This window comes from Erinaceus europaeus, chromosome X (genome assembly GCF_950295315.1).
Source record: "Erinaceus europaeus chromosome X, mEriEur2.1, whole genome shotgun sequence".
In the NCBI taxonomy this organism is placed as follows: domain Eukaryota; kingdom Metazoa; phylum Chordata; class Mammalia; order Eulipotyphla; family Erinaceidae; genus Erinaceus; species Erinaceus europaeus.
In genome coordinates, this window is record NC_080185.1 from 74,995,547 (window position 1) to 75,012,982 (window position 17,436).

Genomic DNA, 17,436 nt, shown 5'->3' on the forward strand with positions numbered 1-17,436 from the left:
TTTCCTTCCCCTTCTCTGTCTTCCCCTCTTCTCTCCATTTCTCTCTGTCCCAACAACAACGGCATAAACAACTACAACAATGAAACAACAAGGGCAACAAAAAGGAATACATTAATAAATAAAAAATAAATTAAAAAATAAATCAACTTTATCTCAAAAATTAAAAAATCAGAAGCTAAAAAGAGAAATACTATTTCACCTAGTCTTAATGATTCCAGGGAGATCAAACCTCAAACTGAGCATGAACTGTGAGCTTACCTACCCTCTAGAAAGTACTAAGAGGGACCGGGTGGTGGTGCACCTGGTTGAGCGCACATGTTACAGTGCTCATGTACCCAGGTTCAAGCCCCCACCTACAGGGGGAAAGCTTCACAAGTGGTGAAGCAGTGCTGCAGGTGTATCTGTCTCTCTCCCTCTCTATCACTCCCTTCCCTCTTGATTTCTGGCTGTCTCTATCCAATAAATAAATAAAGGCAATGCAAAAAAAAATAAAAAAAAGAAAGTACTAAGAAAGACTATTATTGGTGATATATGTATAGCTTCAGAAGCCTGAAAGCTTATCATTGGCACTTGAATTCAGCCTATGAGGGTACTTAGTCCTGTGCACAAAACTAAATTTAGCACAGCTAGTGGAAGGTACAATGCAGTGAGGTGGTGAGTTCCTTGGACAGAGGATGCACATCATTATAGTGATGGGTTCCTAATGTCCTAGGGTACTAGCACCTGATTTAATCCCATGATGTCAGCTCTGGGGTTTCAATGTATCTTAGTCTAAACTGGGTCTTAGAAAGTCACCTTTGGTTCAGTGCTGATCCTGAGGATGGTTAGATATAATCAGAATTACCCAAACCTTCAAGAAGCACCCTTGCTGTCTTGGTAATATCAGAGCAGCATCATTATTGGAGGGGGGGGCTGCTTCTGTTTCTGGCATTCCCATCCTTATCATTTCTGTGTCTGAAAGAAAAACTGAGCAGTTTTACTAACCCAGGGGATTTGGATCCCTTTCTCTGTCAGACTGGGACAATGATGTCATTGTTATACCAGGGGATTGCAGGTCATTGCCGCTGGAGGGACTCTTGACATCATCCTCCAGGGTGATGATCGGGCTGAGGGGCAGCCTTGGTTCAACTACACAGGCCTCCGTTTGAGGTGGGGGTGAGGCGAAGGGCAGATATAGCATGCTAGGCTTTTTTGGAACAGGAGGTGGAATTTTGCTTTTCTTTTTCTCAGCTTCATCTTGGCTCTGTAGGCCAATTCTTTCAGGCAGAGTTTTCAACTTGGGGCTCTCATCCTCCACACCTCCCAGTGGAGGATGTTGTGTTCCTGAGAAGAAAGCACCAGAGGAACCGGCAAGTTGCATGAAGACAAGAGATGAGGGAGCTGTTGACTTCCCTGGGTTTCTGCCTTCAGGGTTGCTGGGGGACTTTGGTTTCTGCACCATTGTGTAGGCGTCATAAGGAAGTGACTTCATGTGTTGAACTGAGCTCTTGGAGGTCATAGCCAAGGGAGGTGAAGTTGGTGAGCACTCTTCTGGGACAGAGGGTGGTTTGTGGGCCAAGTTTGAAGGCCTTTGGACCAGCAGGGGCTTCTCAGGTATGGGAGGCTTCACCTTTCTCTCAGGCACGGTGAAGACTTCTGTTCCAGGTTCCTCAAAACAGTCGGGGCTATCGATGTCATCTTCTGGCTCAGACTTGCTGATTGATCTCAGGCGAACAGAACGTAGGTCAGACTGAGTAACCATGGGCATGAATGGCTGGTTGGGGCTAGTTTTCTGAGCCATCTTTGTCCCAAAACTTGTCTCTGAGTGATGCCGGCTAACTTTGGGTTTGCTTCGGTTGGAGATACTCATTCCAGACAGATCCAGGTTGGCTGAGGAGGTCAGTGGTAAGTCAAATGATATCCATGACTTAGTCATTTTCTCCAGTGGTGATGTTGGGGGTAGTGATGACTTCCTCTCAGGTACTACTGGGCGTAGCCGGACACTGCCACTTTGTGGGGGCAATTGACCCAGTGTCAAGGACATGGAAACAGTGGGTGTTGGTGTCTCTGATTGGCTGGAGTATCCACTGGAAGGTGACATCAGCCCAGTGGGCCTTCCTGGGGAGGACACCTCCCTGGCTTCCACCTCAATGGAGAGTTGGGAAGGTGTAGTGGCTCTGGAAATAGAAGGGGAGGCAAGAGACTCTGAGCTTCCCTGTACTTGGGTGCACTCAATGACTGTGGTGCCTGTGGCAGTGCTGGAGCTGGATAAGGATTTGTAGGTGTCCCCAGACTTCCAGTCAGTGAGATACCAGTGGTCAGAGAATTGGGTACCTTCTGGATCTCTGAAAGTTGGCACAGCTGGGTGACCCTGAGCATCTTGGTGGGATGAGCGATGGCCTTGGTGTTCCAAGGAGAGGCAAAGGCTCTTGGGTCTTTGGTCCTTGGATAGTGCTGACTCACCTTCTGGCAAAAGGACTGGCTCATCTTTGACCAGAGAGACACTGCGCATTGGTGGGGAGGGCTTCTTTTTGGCCTTCTTGAGTGAGATACTCCTGGATCTCTGCCTTCTGTGCTGGGTCTCCTGTTGGACACTGAGGGAGGCAATGTTATCAGCACTGTTACTACCCTCAGAACTTGTGCTGGTATATGGCAGGGCACAGGCTTCATTGGCCTTCTGCCCTTCATCATGGCCCATAGCTGTGGTGCCTGTGTCTGTGGGCACAGACAGTGACCGCTCCCGGAATCTGCTGGCCCCACCTGGGCCTGTCTCTAATCTCAAGGTCCCGCTGCTCAGAAGGCCAGTCTTGGAAGGTCGCTCTGATACTTGTCTTTGCTGAGTAGGCTGCTCAGAGCAGCCAGGTGGCCTGTTGCATCCTGTTGGATTATCATGCATGACAAAGTGGGTAGTGACCTCCTTAAGAGCCAGAGGTGGCAGCGTGTGCAGAGAGACCCAAGAATTCCCAGTGGGAGGATTTTTCCCACTTCCATTCACTTGATTGCTCTGGTTGTTGGCACTTGGGATTATGTAGGTAAAAGCATCTCCCTTCCTGGAAGTAGAGAATGTTGATTCTTTTAGTCCATTGCAAGAACTGGGGGCACTGTACACCATTTCCATGCTCTCCATGCCAGGAGGGTTTGTGCTCCCACGTGCCTGGAGAGGTTCTTCTGGATCACTAGAAGGATTTCTTAGTATCGGTGAGGTGAGACTTGGGAACCGAGTTTCCTGACCAACTGCAACTCTTCCATCGACACCTTCTGGAACTGAATGACTAGGTCTGATGTCTGAGGTGGCCACACTGCCTGTTGAACTCTTGCTATGACCTGGAAGAGGGAAAGACAAAATGTTAGTAGATCCAGGGATTCCCCTGCAACATTTTCAGCACAGGAGCACCAAGTTTTGCGAGAAGTGGCACCAAAGACTTGGTGAGAATTCCTTGGTTCTTTCCTTTTATGGATGGGGATACTGGGGATGTTGGGGCTTTGCCTTTCCCACATGGAGTCACAGTGTGCTCTTGAATTATCCACATAGCTGCTAAAGACTTTCCATCTTTAATTATTCCTTTTGGGGCTCCAGTGGTGTGTAAAACTACCTTGGCATTTATTTCGTGGTTTTCCCTGGGCTCATGAAACCACCACAGACTTCAGCTTTTACCTCTCCCGAGAGGATAGCAGAAAGTTTCAAACTGATAAATGCCAGCACTCTGTGACTTTTGGCTTTAGCAAGCCACAACTGGAAAGGTCTGAGTGTGGTTGCATTTTTGGCACCTGGCACTTTTAAGGTTTGCAACATAAAAGAATTAAGGTAACCTACATCTGGGAGGGAACTCTTCAGATGTTCAAAATCCCAAGGATTTTCTGTCTTCTTTGATTTACTAATTTTATTTTTAACTCCCCCCCTTTTTCAGAGAAGAAAAACAAAAAAAAGAAAAAAAATTCTTATGCCCTCTCCATCCTTTATTTTTAAAACTTTATTTATTTGATAGAACAGAGAGAAATTGAAAGACAGGGGGAGACAGAGAGGGAGAGAGAGACAGAGAGACACTTGCAGCACTGCTTAAATCTTTCTCCCTGTAAATCTTTCTCCCTGCAGGGCTTGAACCTCAGTCCTTGTGTATGGTGATATGCGTACTTAACAAGGTGCATCACCACCTCACCTCAACTCTACATCCTTTCTTACATTCAAAGATTTTCTTAAAATATATAATTGTCACTGTTATTATTACTACTATGAAGACAATGATTACCACTAGCAGATAATGTATAATAAAAGCCATCATTTGTTGAATTTCAGACACATGGTAGGCATATTACCTAAAATACCTAGAATCCTTACAAATACACTAGAATGGATCATTGTTTCCAGTTTAAGGATTAAAAAAAAAAAGCTGATGGAGCTTGGCAGTGGCACACCTGGTAGAGTGTGCATATTACCATACACAAGGATGCAGGTTTAAGCCCCTGTCCCTACCTGCTGTGGGGGGGGGGCTGCAAGAGTGGTAGAGCAGTGCTTAAGGTGTCTCCCCTCTCTCTTTTTCTCTCCTTCTCTCTGTCTCACCCTCTACCAAAGAAAAAGAGAGAGAGAAAAAAAAAACAGCCACCAGGAATGGTGGAGCCATCATGCAGGTACAGAGCCCCAGTGATAACCCTGGTGGCAAAAACAAAAACAAAAATAAAAATAAAAAAACTGAGACTCAAGAAATGTTTTACCAGACAAAGCTTCGCTGGTGAGGCCAGAATTCACCTACCCTTTTCTCTAGTTTGTGCCTTTTATATAGCATTCATTTAGTGGCAGCAATGGTTCTGGTAAGATAGTGCTTTTAGTGACGAGTTTCCCCTTCATCTATTTGCCTAAATTTGACATATACAGTAACCCTCCAATTCTAATGGAAAACAACAACCTGATGAATTTATTAGCCTCCATGCTCAGTTGCTAACCTTGACAGAAGACCCTTGGTGATTCTTAACTGCCACATTAACTTCTTCAGGCCATCCATGGACCCCTCCCTACCCTCCCAATTATTCCTGTTCCCTGTCACTACAATATCACCTAGGTGGTAGAACTGATGAACATGATCAAGGGGAAGGGTGCGGGGGAGCAGTTATGGTGGGGTCACCTTGGTCTCGCTGGGAAAAGTTAGAGAATCCAATAATGGTTCGCCTCCGCCTCAGGGTGGACTTGGGGTTCACGGCTGTCTCTGTGTTAAACAATGAGTGTCGCAAACTTGCATGTTTATCAAACTGCTGCCCTGTAGCCAAAATAAAGACACTTGGGTACATCCAGGTTTCTGTGGACAGTACAGTGGAAATTGGCCTGAGTTTACGTGAAGGGGTGATGGTAGTAGCAATGAACATAAATAGCATCCTGGCAGGTGGCCCTCCTTTCCATCCCTCCCAACTTGGCCCCAGGTCACAAGACACACGTGATGGATTTAACAGGTCATACTCAGGGTCACCTGTGAGTCTCAGGTGACTGAGAACCAAGTGCTCAACCCTGACTACACACTAAAATGAACTGGGCAGCTCTGGAAACTCCAATACCTTGACTTCACCTCAGCACTGAAGTCTCTGGAAGTAGGGTCCACTCATTTTCTCAAACTCCCCAGATGATTATTCTAATGGACAACTGGGGCTGAGAAGCAGTGATGCAGAGAGATGCTTTGTAACTAGATGCTGCTCAACAGTCACTTTTTTTCCTCAGAGAATTTTTTAAGAGAGACATATATATATATACACACACAGATAGATAAGGAATAGCAATGAAGCATCCTTCAATGCAGTGGGGGCCAGGCTTGAACCTGGGTTATGCACATGGCAAAGCAGTGCAATATCCAAATGAGCTTTCGATAGCCCTAGAGAGAATTTTTATATGGACCAGTGAGTACAATGGCTCTAAGAAGTTTCCTGTCCAACCCCTCCTTCCTCCCTGCTACTGCCCCAAATTTGGGGAGGAGCCTTATGGTCTGCTCTCTAGTCACTTAATCACATTTCAGCCAAGTGTGGGGATTGAGATCTATTTCTTTGAAAGCACAGGTCAGGCCTTTCTTTTGTGAAGTTGCAGCAGTGGGTGGGTGGGGGATGAGATAGTACAGTGGGAGGAGCTCCTGCTGCTCCTTCATTATCTTTCATGGAGTAGATGGCTATCCAACCCCTTACCCAGCCCAGTGACCGTGTGACTGTGTACGTACCTGCTCACCCACCTGTCACTTGAACAAGCGCCTCTATGGGCAAAACTGAGGGCCAGCCTTACAGGGAGTGAATATTTTAGAAACACAGTGCCCATAATCCCTTTGGGAGTCTCTCCTCTCAGCCCTCTCTCCTCTTGGATCACCTCCATAGGCTGCAGGTTCCACTTCCTGTCTTTGATTTCCTGAGCTGATGCCTGGGAGTATCAGCGCACATGGCCAGAGATGCCTTTCTCATCAACTGCTTCCAGCATACCATGGGTCTGTGTCGACTCGCAAAATGTCACTGGTGCCTTTGTGTTAGGAGGCCTTGATTTTATCAGGCTGTGTCCCTGCATCCATCTGAAATGACTCTTCCTCTTCCACTCAGAACTCATGGAGAGTAGAGCATCAATCAAAAATGGGCATGGGGTAGGGTGATACATGTCTGTAAGATCACAGCCAGCTGAAACATCATTTTCCCACTCTCAAGGTCAGACTAAGTCCTCCTTTTGGGACTTTTTGAGGGACCTGGGTCGTTTTCAACTAATTAATTGATTTTTACTGTCACTAGGATTATACCTGCACAACGAATCCATTGTTCCTGGTGGCCATTTCCCCCCTTTTCTTTTATTGGATAGGACAAAGAGAAATTGAGAGGGGTGAGGAAGATAGAGGAGATAGAAAGAGAGACACTTCCAGCCCTGCCTCACTACTTGTACAGCTTCCCCTCCTGCAGGCAGGAACTGGGTGCTTAAACCCAGGTCCTTGCACATGGTCACGTGTGTGCTCAATCGGGTGTGCCACTACCCAGCCTCCTGTTAATTCCTTTATTAAACATGGGCCACAGAAGTTGAGGAGACCCATCTCACTAAAAGATGTCTACAGTCTACTTAAAGCACCATGTGGAAAGAGACCAAGTGGTCTCTGCCTCTCTTTCACCTCCAGCCCTCTAAACCTCACAATTACCTCTGGATTCTGGTGTATTCCAGACCCGGATTCCAGAACACAGAGTCTTCTTTCCTTAAACTGAACACAATCCACAACCTTTATTCCTACAGATGCTGTAAGGAGCATATAGGTGGATAAAGCTTTAGCATTTCTGGTGAAGAAAAGTGTGCTTGCTATCAAAGAGCAGCAGTTAGTGTGGCAGAGCCAGCAGGGAGTGAAGGAAGAGTAGTCAGAACCCCATCTTTACCATTCCCAGGTGAGAACCATGACCTTGACAGTGCAGGGTGAGCCAGCAGCAAAGGAAATCTTGACTCCTCCCCCAGAGCCCTGTGCATTTGGGAAGGATGGTCTGCACTTGGCATGGAGGGAAGCAAACATGGGTGGCGTTAGGCAACTCTACCAGAGATGTTGATGGGCACAATGTCAGAATACGTGGAGCAAGGCTGAAGCCACCGCTTCCCGTCTAGGATGGGCAGAGGGGTGGGGCTAGTCCAGGAAGCTTGCTTGTCCGCTGTGGTAGACAGGCTCAGGGAAGCCTCGAAGGCCCTCACACCCTGGATGGTAGTGTCATCTTTGCTCAGCTGTCGCTTTGTAGGCTGTGGGGAAAGAAGGTGATGGGAAGGTCGTGCTCCTGACTAGAGACAAGTCATGCCCACAGGATGGCTAGCCAGGCAAAGTGGTCAGAGGCTTCATCTGTGAACAGTCTTCCATGGCAGGTGCCTGCAGGGCCTGTGCCAGTGGGGCCGCAGAGTCACTCTGCTGGTGAGCAGAGGCGAGAAGCAATATAAGCTTCTGGTGGGCAATGTAAGCAGCCTGAGGTCCCCTGTCAATGGACGCAGGTCAAGCTCTTTATGCTGGCTTTCCCAGATGGGACAAGAGGGAACTCACCATCAACACAAACTCCAGATGCCTGGCAGACTGGGGCCTTGGGCTGGGAGTGAGCTCAGGGACCTCATCAGCAGAACGGAAGGTCTGCCCCAGAAGTCTAGCCTCCAAGCACTGCTCCTCATATTCTTCTGAAAAATAGCAGAGTAGATATATACTCTATGGGACCATACCCAAGCATCAGGCTGGGGAGGGACCATGTGCCCAGGCTCCTGCTCTAGCTGCTAGGCTTGACTTGCATTGTTTCTCTAGGATTGCTCCCAGGATCTGAGTTTCTGGAGTAAAACGTGGGAAATACTCATTACCTAGGACTCTGGGGGGGCAGGGAGAAAAGAGAATCAATCAGTACATTCCAGTTGTGCTGGGGCAATGTCCCCCACCTTAAGTACTTAACTTGGAGAACAAGTTCAGGATTCAGATGCCTTTGGCTATTTCATTCTGCAAGGTCTTCTCCTTGAAGCCCTACAGCTCCTCACAACTCTGGAAGCCCTACTAGGGGAATGACCTGAGTGAAGCATGAAGTCATTGGAATTTGCATTAGGGAGTCTAATCTGGAGCACAATCTTGGATGTCAGGAACTCTAACTTGAACCTTTGCAGGCCAAGGTCTCACCACAGGTTGTATCAGGTATGTGTGTGGATAGATTAAGGTGAAAGTGAAGGAAGGCAGAGGTTGTGGCAGAGAAGAAATTCAGGGCCATTGTCAGGGAATAAGTCGGATGCATCACATTCGAAGAGGTTTCATTTAAGTGATGAATTCGATGAACAAACGAATGAATGAGAGTAAACAGCCAACAGACAGGGTTTTATGCACATTTGAGCAAAGTCTTTGAGAATCATAGAAATGCTGCAACTATGTGCCAACAACTGGTGGTGGTAGATAGTATAATGGTTATACAAAGAGATCCTCGTGTCTGGGTCTCTCAAATCCCAGGTTCTATCCCTTGCACCACCATAAACTAGAGCTGAGTAATGCTCTGGTAAAGGGGGAAAAATGTCAAAGACAACAACCCCAATGAAATAATAAAAATTAATGACAGTAATGTGGAGGATGGGGGACCTCAGAGGTTCTTTGGTATCCCACTCCACACTGTGTGGCCCTTTGGGGTGCTTCTTTAGCCTCTGCAGACAACTGCAGCGAAGGGGAACAACTTTACTCCCCAAGTAGCTCATTCAATCCAAGGACAGTAAAGTTGCCAGGCTTATTAGGAAAGTTCTTTATCTTGAGACAAAAAAAATCTCCACCCCCCATAGGTTCTAATTCTGCTTATGGTAGCAACATAGAGCACAGTCATTCTTTTCTTTCTGCATATTTGGAGCTCTGTTATCTGAACACAAGGCACATTAATGTCTACTGTAATCTTACTTCTTTAAGGTCATCACTTCCCTGGCAGGGATGTAGGAATGATGACTGCTATCCAATTGCATAGTCCATTTGAAATTTTATTTAAAGACTGATTTATTTCATTTTTAAGAGAGAGATAGAGACTAGAGCACTGCTTATCTCTGGCTTATAGTGGTGATAGAGATTGAACCTAGACCCTTTGACATGCAAGCCCTGTGCACTATGATCTTGAGTTATTTCTCCTTGTGCCAGCTCCCAGCTGAAGATTTTTATTGTCTTTTTTTGTCTTTCTCTTGCTTTTTGTTTTTTTCACTAGAGCAATACTCAACTCTGGCTTATGATGATGTTGGTTGACTGAACCTGAAACCTTGGACCCTTAGGCACAAAAGTCTTTTATATAACTACTATCCTATCTTCCCAGGCCAGTTTTTTTTGTATTCTTCATAAGTGCTCACTTTTCTTGGTATGGATAAAGAGTACAAGTAAAGAAAGCCTCTTTTCATACCTGATGCTCTCTCAAGAAATGCCTACTGAACATACCTCTTGTGGATTCAGCCTTGTACTAGGTCTTCTGAAAACTCCAAGGATGGTAAATGACCTGATTTCTTTATGTTGACAAACTTAGCCCAGTTAAGTGAGAAAAAAAATCTATTCCTTGGAGTCTCAGATGAATGAGTAAATGGATAAACTGATGAAAAGAAAAGTAGTTAACAAGTAGATAAATTCTCTTGAACTGAATGGCTCAAAGCATCTCAGGTGAGTTATTAGGGATTGAATGATGCTAAGAGCTGAGTGAATGTCAGAGTTTTTTTTTTTAATTTTTGTGGCAAGAACAGAACATTGGAGAAAGCATATGGATGAGCATGGGGAAAAGTAAGAAAGAGTTTGGATCTTGACCGATGAATACCTTGCTGCAATCTCAGACTAGATATTTACAGTTCCCTATTATTGGTCTCAACATTTTAATATTTTTGCAACCCATACTGGATAATCCCTCTGGCCAAATGAGTATGCTTTTCATATTGTAATGTTCTGTTGGAAGTCATGGTGCTTTTCTCTTAAATTAACTTTAAGATGGTACCTACTTCAGCCTATGTTTCAAAAGACATACAAATGGGAGTTGGTGTTGTCAATTACAGGGGTTCACCGGCTGCCAGATAATTATGCTAAGTAGTCTGCATACATCCTATTTTTAATTCTCACAAAACTATATCATGTGGGGAACTGGAATGCGCAGCTCAAAGATGGCTGGTTGAGATGCAGAAAGGTTGAATAATCTGGGAGCAGGGGTAGATAGCATAATGGAGATAGCATAATGCAAAGACACTCTAATGCTTGAGACTCCAAGGCCCCAGGTTCAATTCCCCGCACCACCATAAACCAGAGCTGAGCAGTGCTCTGAAAAAAAAAGTTTGAGTAATCTGCACAATGTCACACAACTAGTTAGATGTGGGATTTGAATTAGATCCTAGCTATGTCTGTATCAGAAAGACACTGGGCTGGGTACTGAGGATGAGTTAACTCTGGGTGCTATGTATTGGGTTTATTTTGGTGAGGCTGTAGCTAACCAAGTGACACATGGGTAAGGTTATTGCAAGAGTGATGTGAATGAAGACCAGAGTGGGAGACCCCACAGGGATATACTTTGTCTTCCAGTGCCAAGGTTGCCAAGGCATGGGTCACGCGGCAAGAGAAAGTGTGGAGGATATGTGGACCTGCAATGTGGTACTCTCCCGTCCAGTTCTCTTTGAGAGTGGCTCTACCCACTGCCTTGTCTCAGATCCTGCCCTCCTCAGTTCCACCTGCATCCTCAATACTGGACTGAAAAAAAAAGTGGTGGCGGTGGGTAAACAACCACCGAAGTTCTGCCCAGGCCAAAGAATGAACATGTGTGTTGTATCGTACAGTAGGTTTGAAATGCCTCTTTTCTCTGTGGTCCCTGTCCTCTTTCTTCTTTGCCTCCCTCCAGCCGCAGCGTAGCTCGCCAGTGGGCTCCGGCCTCAACCCCCGCTCCCTCTCAGTACCTTGCAACAGGCTCTGGAGATTGAGCTGCGCCTCGCGAAGCAGCTCCTCTACACTCGGGGGCCTGCCCGGGGAGAGGAACACGTTCACTGGCTGTCGCCATGACGACCTCGAGTGGGCAGCCGCTGTCGCATTTTCCCGAGCCGCGTTAGCTGCAGCAAGGGAACGAGAGAGTCAGAGTGAGGTACCGCCCACGGGAGAGGCGGGAAGAGCGCGGTGCGGCAGCCAATAGCGCCCGCGATTGCCCGAGACCCGCCCCCGCGGGGCGGTGCCAGGAGGCCGACGCTTAGCGGCCGCAGGACACGCCCGCGCGCGTTGAGTCTCGCGCGCTCCTGCTCCGTCGCCGCCTGCGCCCGCCTCCGCCCTCTGCCTGCCTCCGCCGCTTGCATGGGTCCTCCTCCATTTGGCGCGTCCCGCCTCTCGCCGATGCCGGCCGTCTCGACCCCTCGCATGAGGTAACGCGCCCCTGAGCCGAGCTCGGTGCTCCCCCTGGTGGGTGCGGTCCGGCCTTGCCCGCGCCCCTCCGCCGCCGCCTCTTCCTCCTTGGGCGGTGGCGCCCAGCCCAGCCCAGCTCAGCTCGCCGTCGGTCAGCCACCCCGTGGCCCCCGCCAGCCCAGATGTCCGAGGCGGCGGAAAGTCTCAGTTGCCTCCGCATAGCCAATGTCGCCCTGCGAGGAGAATTAAACGCCCTTCGCGGGGAGAATGCCAGTCTGGGCCTTCAGCTCGGAAGAGCCCTGGCCGAGGTGAATTCCTTGCGGAGCAGCGTCTCCAGCTGTGTCCGCCGGCCGGTGCCCGTCCCGGCCGAAGAGAACCTGGAGTTCGCGCATAGCGAGATCGACGCGGCCCCCGACGGGGACCTGCCTGTCCTCTGCTGTTCCCCCCCGAGCGCTGAGCCTGAGTGCGCCCCGGATGAGTTGCTGCTCAGTGCTCCCCAGGACTGCAGCGCCCCGGAGGGGCCCGCTCAGCCTCCCCCGATGCCCGGCGGCCCACCCCTGCCCCCGTCCCCGCCCCCTGTTAAACAGCAGGTGCAGATGCTCGATCGCCCCGAGATAGAGCCCTTTGCAGGGGACCCAGTCCACCTCGCTGAGTTCCTGATGCAGCTACAGACCTTCATAGCTGACCATGGAGAGCATTTCCCCGGGGGGGCTGAGCGGGTGGCCTTCCTGATCTCCTTTCTCAGCGGTAGAGCCAAGGACTGGGCCTCCTTAGTCACCCAGGAGGGAAGCCCCCTGCATGCCAACTTCCCTTGCTTTCTGGATGAGCTCCGCAAGGAGTTCCGTGGCCCCATCCCCCCCTCTGTGGCTAAAAAGGCTGTCCGAAAGCTCAGGCAGGGAGACTGTACCCTCAGCAGTTATGTAGATGCTTTTCAGTTCCTGACCCAGTTCTTGTGTTGGGATGATTGCCGCCTTCAAACCCAATTCCTCAGAGGCCTGTCAGAATCCATTCACAAAGAACTCGTATGGTCAATTGACATGGCCAACCTGGAGGACCTGATTGTCATATGTGTGGAGATAGAAAGAAAAGTGCGTGTCCCCACACCAGGGTCACTCCCTCGAGTACACAAGATATTCCCCCCTGATGAGGAGCCCAATGACCATGGTAGTGACGAAAAAGAACACTACAGTGAGGATGTATATGAAGGTACTCAAATATCTAGGCTTCATCAGAAGGACCAACCGAGACCTATAAAAACTATTCAGCAAGAGATGAGGGAGGAGGAGGAGGAGGGGGAGAGGAGGAACAGGGAGGAAGAGATGAGGAAGAAGGATAAAGGGGAGATGATACAGAAAGAGGAGATTATAATTTACCAGGAGGAAGATGATGAAGATGAGGAGGTGGATGTGGAGATGCTTAATAGTGAGGATGAAGATATGGACAACAGTAAGGGAGGAAATGTAATTGAGATTGAGAGCCAGGAATTAGAACCAGAGGAAGAGTCAGAAGATGGGACCCAAGAAGAGGACCTAGAAGAGTTTATTGAGGTGCCACCGATCTTTGCCAATGCTTCATCCCAAACTGCTGACTATCAAGACAGTTTGCTGAATGTACCACCTCCCATAACACAACCTAGTAGACGAAGGAACCAGAATCGAGTCCCGGCTCTGGAAGACCTTCCAGGTATCAATTCACCCTTCTACAGTTCGCCACCACCACTAACTCGTCATATAGGTCGCTTAGGCCAACGCCAAGTTCGAAGACGTCCCCCTGTGCTATTCCGCCTCAGTCCAAGACAGGGGGGCCACCGGGCCACGAGAGGCAGAATTCGTGTGTGAATGCTGGGGCAAGATGGCCTCCTGGAACACACCCTTCTACTGTGTCCCCTACCCCTGCTGTTGCTGCCACACCTGCCCCTTTTACTGACCAGTACTGAAGATGCAGAGAACTGCAGACCATCTTGCCTCACTGACTAGGGAGTGACAGTGGCCTAACCAAAGCCGCCTGGGAAAGGAGGGGGTCAGAAATAGTTGACCCCTTGGCACGTACTCTGTTCAGTCCTAGCCACAAACTAGAAAACTGGTTCCAGAGCCAATTCCCATAAATGGGCTGGTCATCTTGCTTTGTTTCCTGTGTAGTTGTTCCTTTCCCTCACCTCGTCTGCACTTACTCACTTTGTGTTCTGTGGTTTTGATCTCTGACTGCATCACCAAGATTTTACCTAGTTCTTCACTGATTTGCCCCAATTAGGAGTTCAGAAACTCCTAATGCCACCGAGTCCCCTTGCTAAGTGTATGTTTTGGAGGACAGAATGGCATCAAGTAATGGCATCAAGAAAGCTTCTGCTTGCTTCAAGACATATCTACAGGCAGGGAGACACTGAAGAGGCCCCTACTTTGAGTGCAGTGAGAGTGTGCAAACCTAGGTCAAGTGTCCCATTGAGATTTACCCTTGACTGACTGCCAGCAAGTTCCACCTCCCTGTGGACTACTGTATCAGGCTCCTTAGACTTGCTTGCCAAATCTGGGCCCATTTCTCTTATCACACTGCCCTCCTAGGCTCCCGTGGTTCAGGCTTTGCCCTTTCTCTGATGTTGCCTAAAGATCAACAAGTACGTAGACGATTAAAAAAAAAAAGATAGAAAAGCAGAAACAACTCAGTTTGCCACTGTAAAGAGGATCCTTCCTGATGGTTGTGTTAACAAAACACCCAGCTAGGCCTGGGACTGCAGGCCTCAGCCAGAGGTCTTTGTAGGAGACTTGCCATTCTCAGGCTTTTAGGGGAGGCCCCCTTAGCCTGTCCTTCAAGGACTGGCAAAGAAAGCGAGGGTTTTAACTTAGCTATAAAGGATCACAGACTTCTGAGAGGAGACAGTAAGTTTCTCTAAACAGAGACTGTACCCAGTGCAGCCTTGGACCCTGGAGCCCTCATTTCTCACATGGGCAGCTGAGATGGGGGACAGGGGTGAGTAGGCCAGGCCTGGCATTTGGCTTTGATTAGATACTGAGGGTGCCCACCTCCTAGTAATTCCTCCTGGGACTTTTGGGCACAAATCTAGGTGTCCTCATAAAGTGACCTACTGATTGCCATGTTCCCAGAAAACACTGTGATGGCAGAGTAAAGCACACATTATGTTACTCTGGCTATAGATTGCCAGCAATATCCACCACTGGCCTGAACTGCCCTGAACAGTGGTGCCTGGCAGTTGGGCAAGTGAAGCCAAAGTGATTGTGACCAGAGGGAAGAAAACGTAGTAAGTGAAGACCCTTGTTCCTCACTTTCGGAATCTGACAGAGCACGTCAACCCAGCCTTAGAATTCTGAGCCTGAAGACAGGAGGAAGGAGATGAAGAGGAGGCACAGTCCTTCCAGCTAGTTTCTGGTGAGCTGTCTCTATTCATCAGTGGGAGATAAAAAAAAAACCCACCTTTTAAAAAAAATTTATTTTTTAAATAACGAATCTTTTAAAATTAAGTAAGTCTTTTAAAGAAGTATTACATGAGAGAATGAGAGGGGAGGGAAAGAGACCAGAGCACTGCTCAGCTCTGGCATGAGGTGGTGCTGGGGATTGGCCATGCAGCTTCTGCAATCTCAGACAAGCATGTTTGTGCTGTATCAGGCTGAGCTTCCTCCCTAGCCTACATGAAAGAAAATCTTAAACCTTCCAGTCTAAGAATCAGTGGAGATGCGCTCCTACAACCTGTTGCTGCCCTTTAAAAAGGCTCCTCCCTAAATACTGGATGATCTCATTCTTAAATTGGATTCAAGAAACAGCAGGGGGGAACAGGGTGAAACATTAATAAATTGGTTGATTTCAGGAGAGCCAAGGATTAAAAAAAAAGGGTGGGGGGGATGGAGTAGTCTGCGACTCAGTGCCTTTGTTGGAGAGATGGCACTTTGGTGGTGGTGAGGTATGCTGACACCTGTCATGGCAAGATGTGACAGGGTTGTCACCCCTGTGACAGTTGTCTTGTAAAACAGCATTTTAATAAAAATGAATCAAAAATGCATTTCCCCTACTCCAAAAGAAAGTGGCAATATGCAATTATTACAGAAATATTTGGAAAATAGAGAAAACTATAAAGACAGAAAGACACCCCAAATTTATAATTTTTCCATGCAGATCAAACACTATTTTTTTTTGCCTCCAGGGTTATTGATGGGGCTCAATCCACTTCTCCTAGAGGCCATTTTTCCCATTTTGTTGCCCTTGTTGTTTATCATTGTTCTTGTTATTATTGTTGTTGTTATTGGTGCCATTGTTGGACAGGACAGAGAGAAAAGGAGAGAGGAGGGGAAGACAGAGGGGGAGAGAAAGACAGACATCTGCAGACCTGCTTCACTGCCTGTGAAGCGACTCCCTTGCAGATGGGGAGCCAGGGACTCGAACCGGGATCCTTACGCAGGTCCTTGTGCTTTGCACCACGTGCACTTAACCCGCTGTGCTACCGCCCGGCCCCCAACCAAACACTACTAACCCTTTGCCTTTCTTTCTAGAGTGTCCTCACTACGTCTTTTCAAAGCTGAGGTCGTCTCCCAAGCTCTTGATCAGCAGGACTTAAAATGGCTATGCCTATGCAGCTGTGCATACTGACTGACTTAAGTATACGTCTCACTTGCTGCACATTTAAATTGTTTGCTTTCTTCCAGCCCCACCTCCCACTGCAGGAGAAAACAACCCTGTGAGGAAAAATCTGTGTTTTATAGTTATTTCCTCATGAGACAGTTCCAGAAGGGGTAACTGCCATGCTTTGAGCATGTGGACTCTGATTGCTGATGGGGATGACACACAGACCCCGATGCTCAAGCTCCTGCAGATATGTAAAGAAGTCTCGCACCCCTATGCCCAGGAACTCCTCAACACAAGCCTGCCAGTTCCCATGGTGCTTCTCACTCTGAGAACTTGTAGTCTCAGCTAGACAAAGAGCAGATTGACTAGTGAGCTGTTTTCTGGCCCTCTGGTGGCAAGGGGCCTTGGATTTCTCTTTGACTTTCTTGTTCCCTTTCCTAGATCCTCAATATTTGTTGTGATATAACACCATGATATTTCTGAGAGGAACTTTTAGATTTGGGTGATTTCTTGGGTTGAAATAGGGGTGGGAGGGCGATAAATGCATGTAGGGGTATGAAGTCAGCCCAAGGAGTCTCAGAGACATAGGAAGAGATTGGTTTGTAATAAATAAATAAATGTTCTTGTGTATTACTGTGTTGTGAAAATTGAGAACTTGTTCTGTATAGTAAAGCTTTCTCCTTAATAAATATCTAAAGGGTGTGTAAAGATTGTCTCTCTGGTTTACTGAGCAAACAGTGATGGATACCTAATAGATATTAGGGCCCTCTCACATACCTTGCTTGAATCAACCACAGCCTGAAGTCTTTCGGTTCTGGGATGAGGAAAATAAGGCAAGGGACCTACGGAGAGTTCTTGATATCTGTGGATAGCAGATGTTGGGAGGGACGTGGTGGTGGTGATGGGGGAAGTAGCATGATGCAAAATAGCATTAGTTCTCCACTTAGATTTATAGGTGTGAATAAGCATATGTGGGATCTAGAGAATGGAAACATGAACTTGGGGAAGAAAAGTAGTCAACCCATCTCTAACAACCCATCTCTTGGGAGAACTAGTGGTTATCACTGAATGGGAGGGGGAGTGGTGT

At 47.8% G+C, this 17,436-nt stretch overlaps 2 protein-coding genes across 10 annotated transcripts in view; one reads left to right on the plus strand and one right to left on the minus strand.

Moving 5' to 3' along the window:
• The window catches only part of NHSL2 (NHS like 2), a 256,157-nt gene that overhangs the window by 24,411 nt on the left and 214,310 nt on the right, over positions 1-17,436 (minus strand). For 2 of the 7 annotated variants that reach the window (XM_060183239.1, XM_060183240.1), the window contains exons 2-6: positions 11,348-11,497; positions 7,983-8,110; positions 7,495-7,690; positions 5,097-5,267; positions 985-3,303 (exon numbers count right to left, since the gene is read on the minus strand). In XM_060183239.1, the coding sequence (XP_060039222.1) occupies positions 985-3,303; positions 5,097-5,267; positions 7,495-7,690; positions 7,983-8,110; positions 11,348-11,497 (2,964 nt within the window). The remainder of the gene's footprint in view (positions 1-984; positions 3,304-5,096; positions 5,268-7,494; positions 7,691-7,982; positions 8,111-11,347; positions 11,498-17,436) is intronic. The other 5 variants (XM_060183245.1, XM_060183246.1, XM_060183241.1 and 2 more) reach the window with 4 other exon arrangements.
• Positions 11,536-17,057, plus strand: RTL5 (retrotransposon Gag like 5). 3 transcript variants are annotated; one of them, XR_009547580.1, is made up of 3 exons: positions 11,540-11,800; positions 15,075-15,161; positions 16,277-17,057. XR_009547580.1 is itself a non-coding variant. In XM_007536054.3 (2 exons), the coding sequence occupies exon 1, from the start codon at positions 11,963-11,965 to the stop codon at positions 13,616-13,618; it is 1,656 nt and encodes a 551-aa protein (XP_007536116.1). In that variant the 5' UTR covers positions 11,536-11,962; the 3' UTR covers positions 13,619-15,161; positions 16,277-17,057. The 3 variants fall into 3 exon arrangements, 2 of the variants coding, with proteins under 2 accessions (XP_007536116.1, XP_060039230.1); XM_007536054.3 differs by having other exon boundaries at positions 11,536-15,161; XM_060183247.1 differs by having other exon boundaries at positions 11,536-15,161; positions 16,430-17,057.

Coding starts and splice junctions, on each gene's coding strand:
- RTL5 (XM_007536054.3), top strand. CDS start 11,963: ATGTCCGAGGCGGCGGAAAGTCTCAGTTGCCTCCGCATAGCCAATGTC.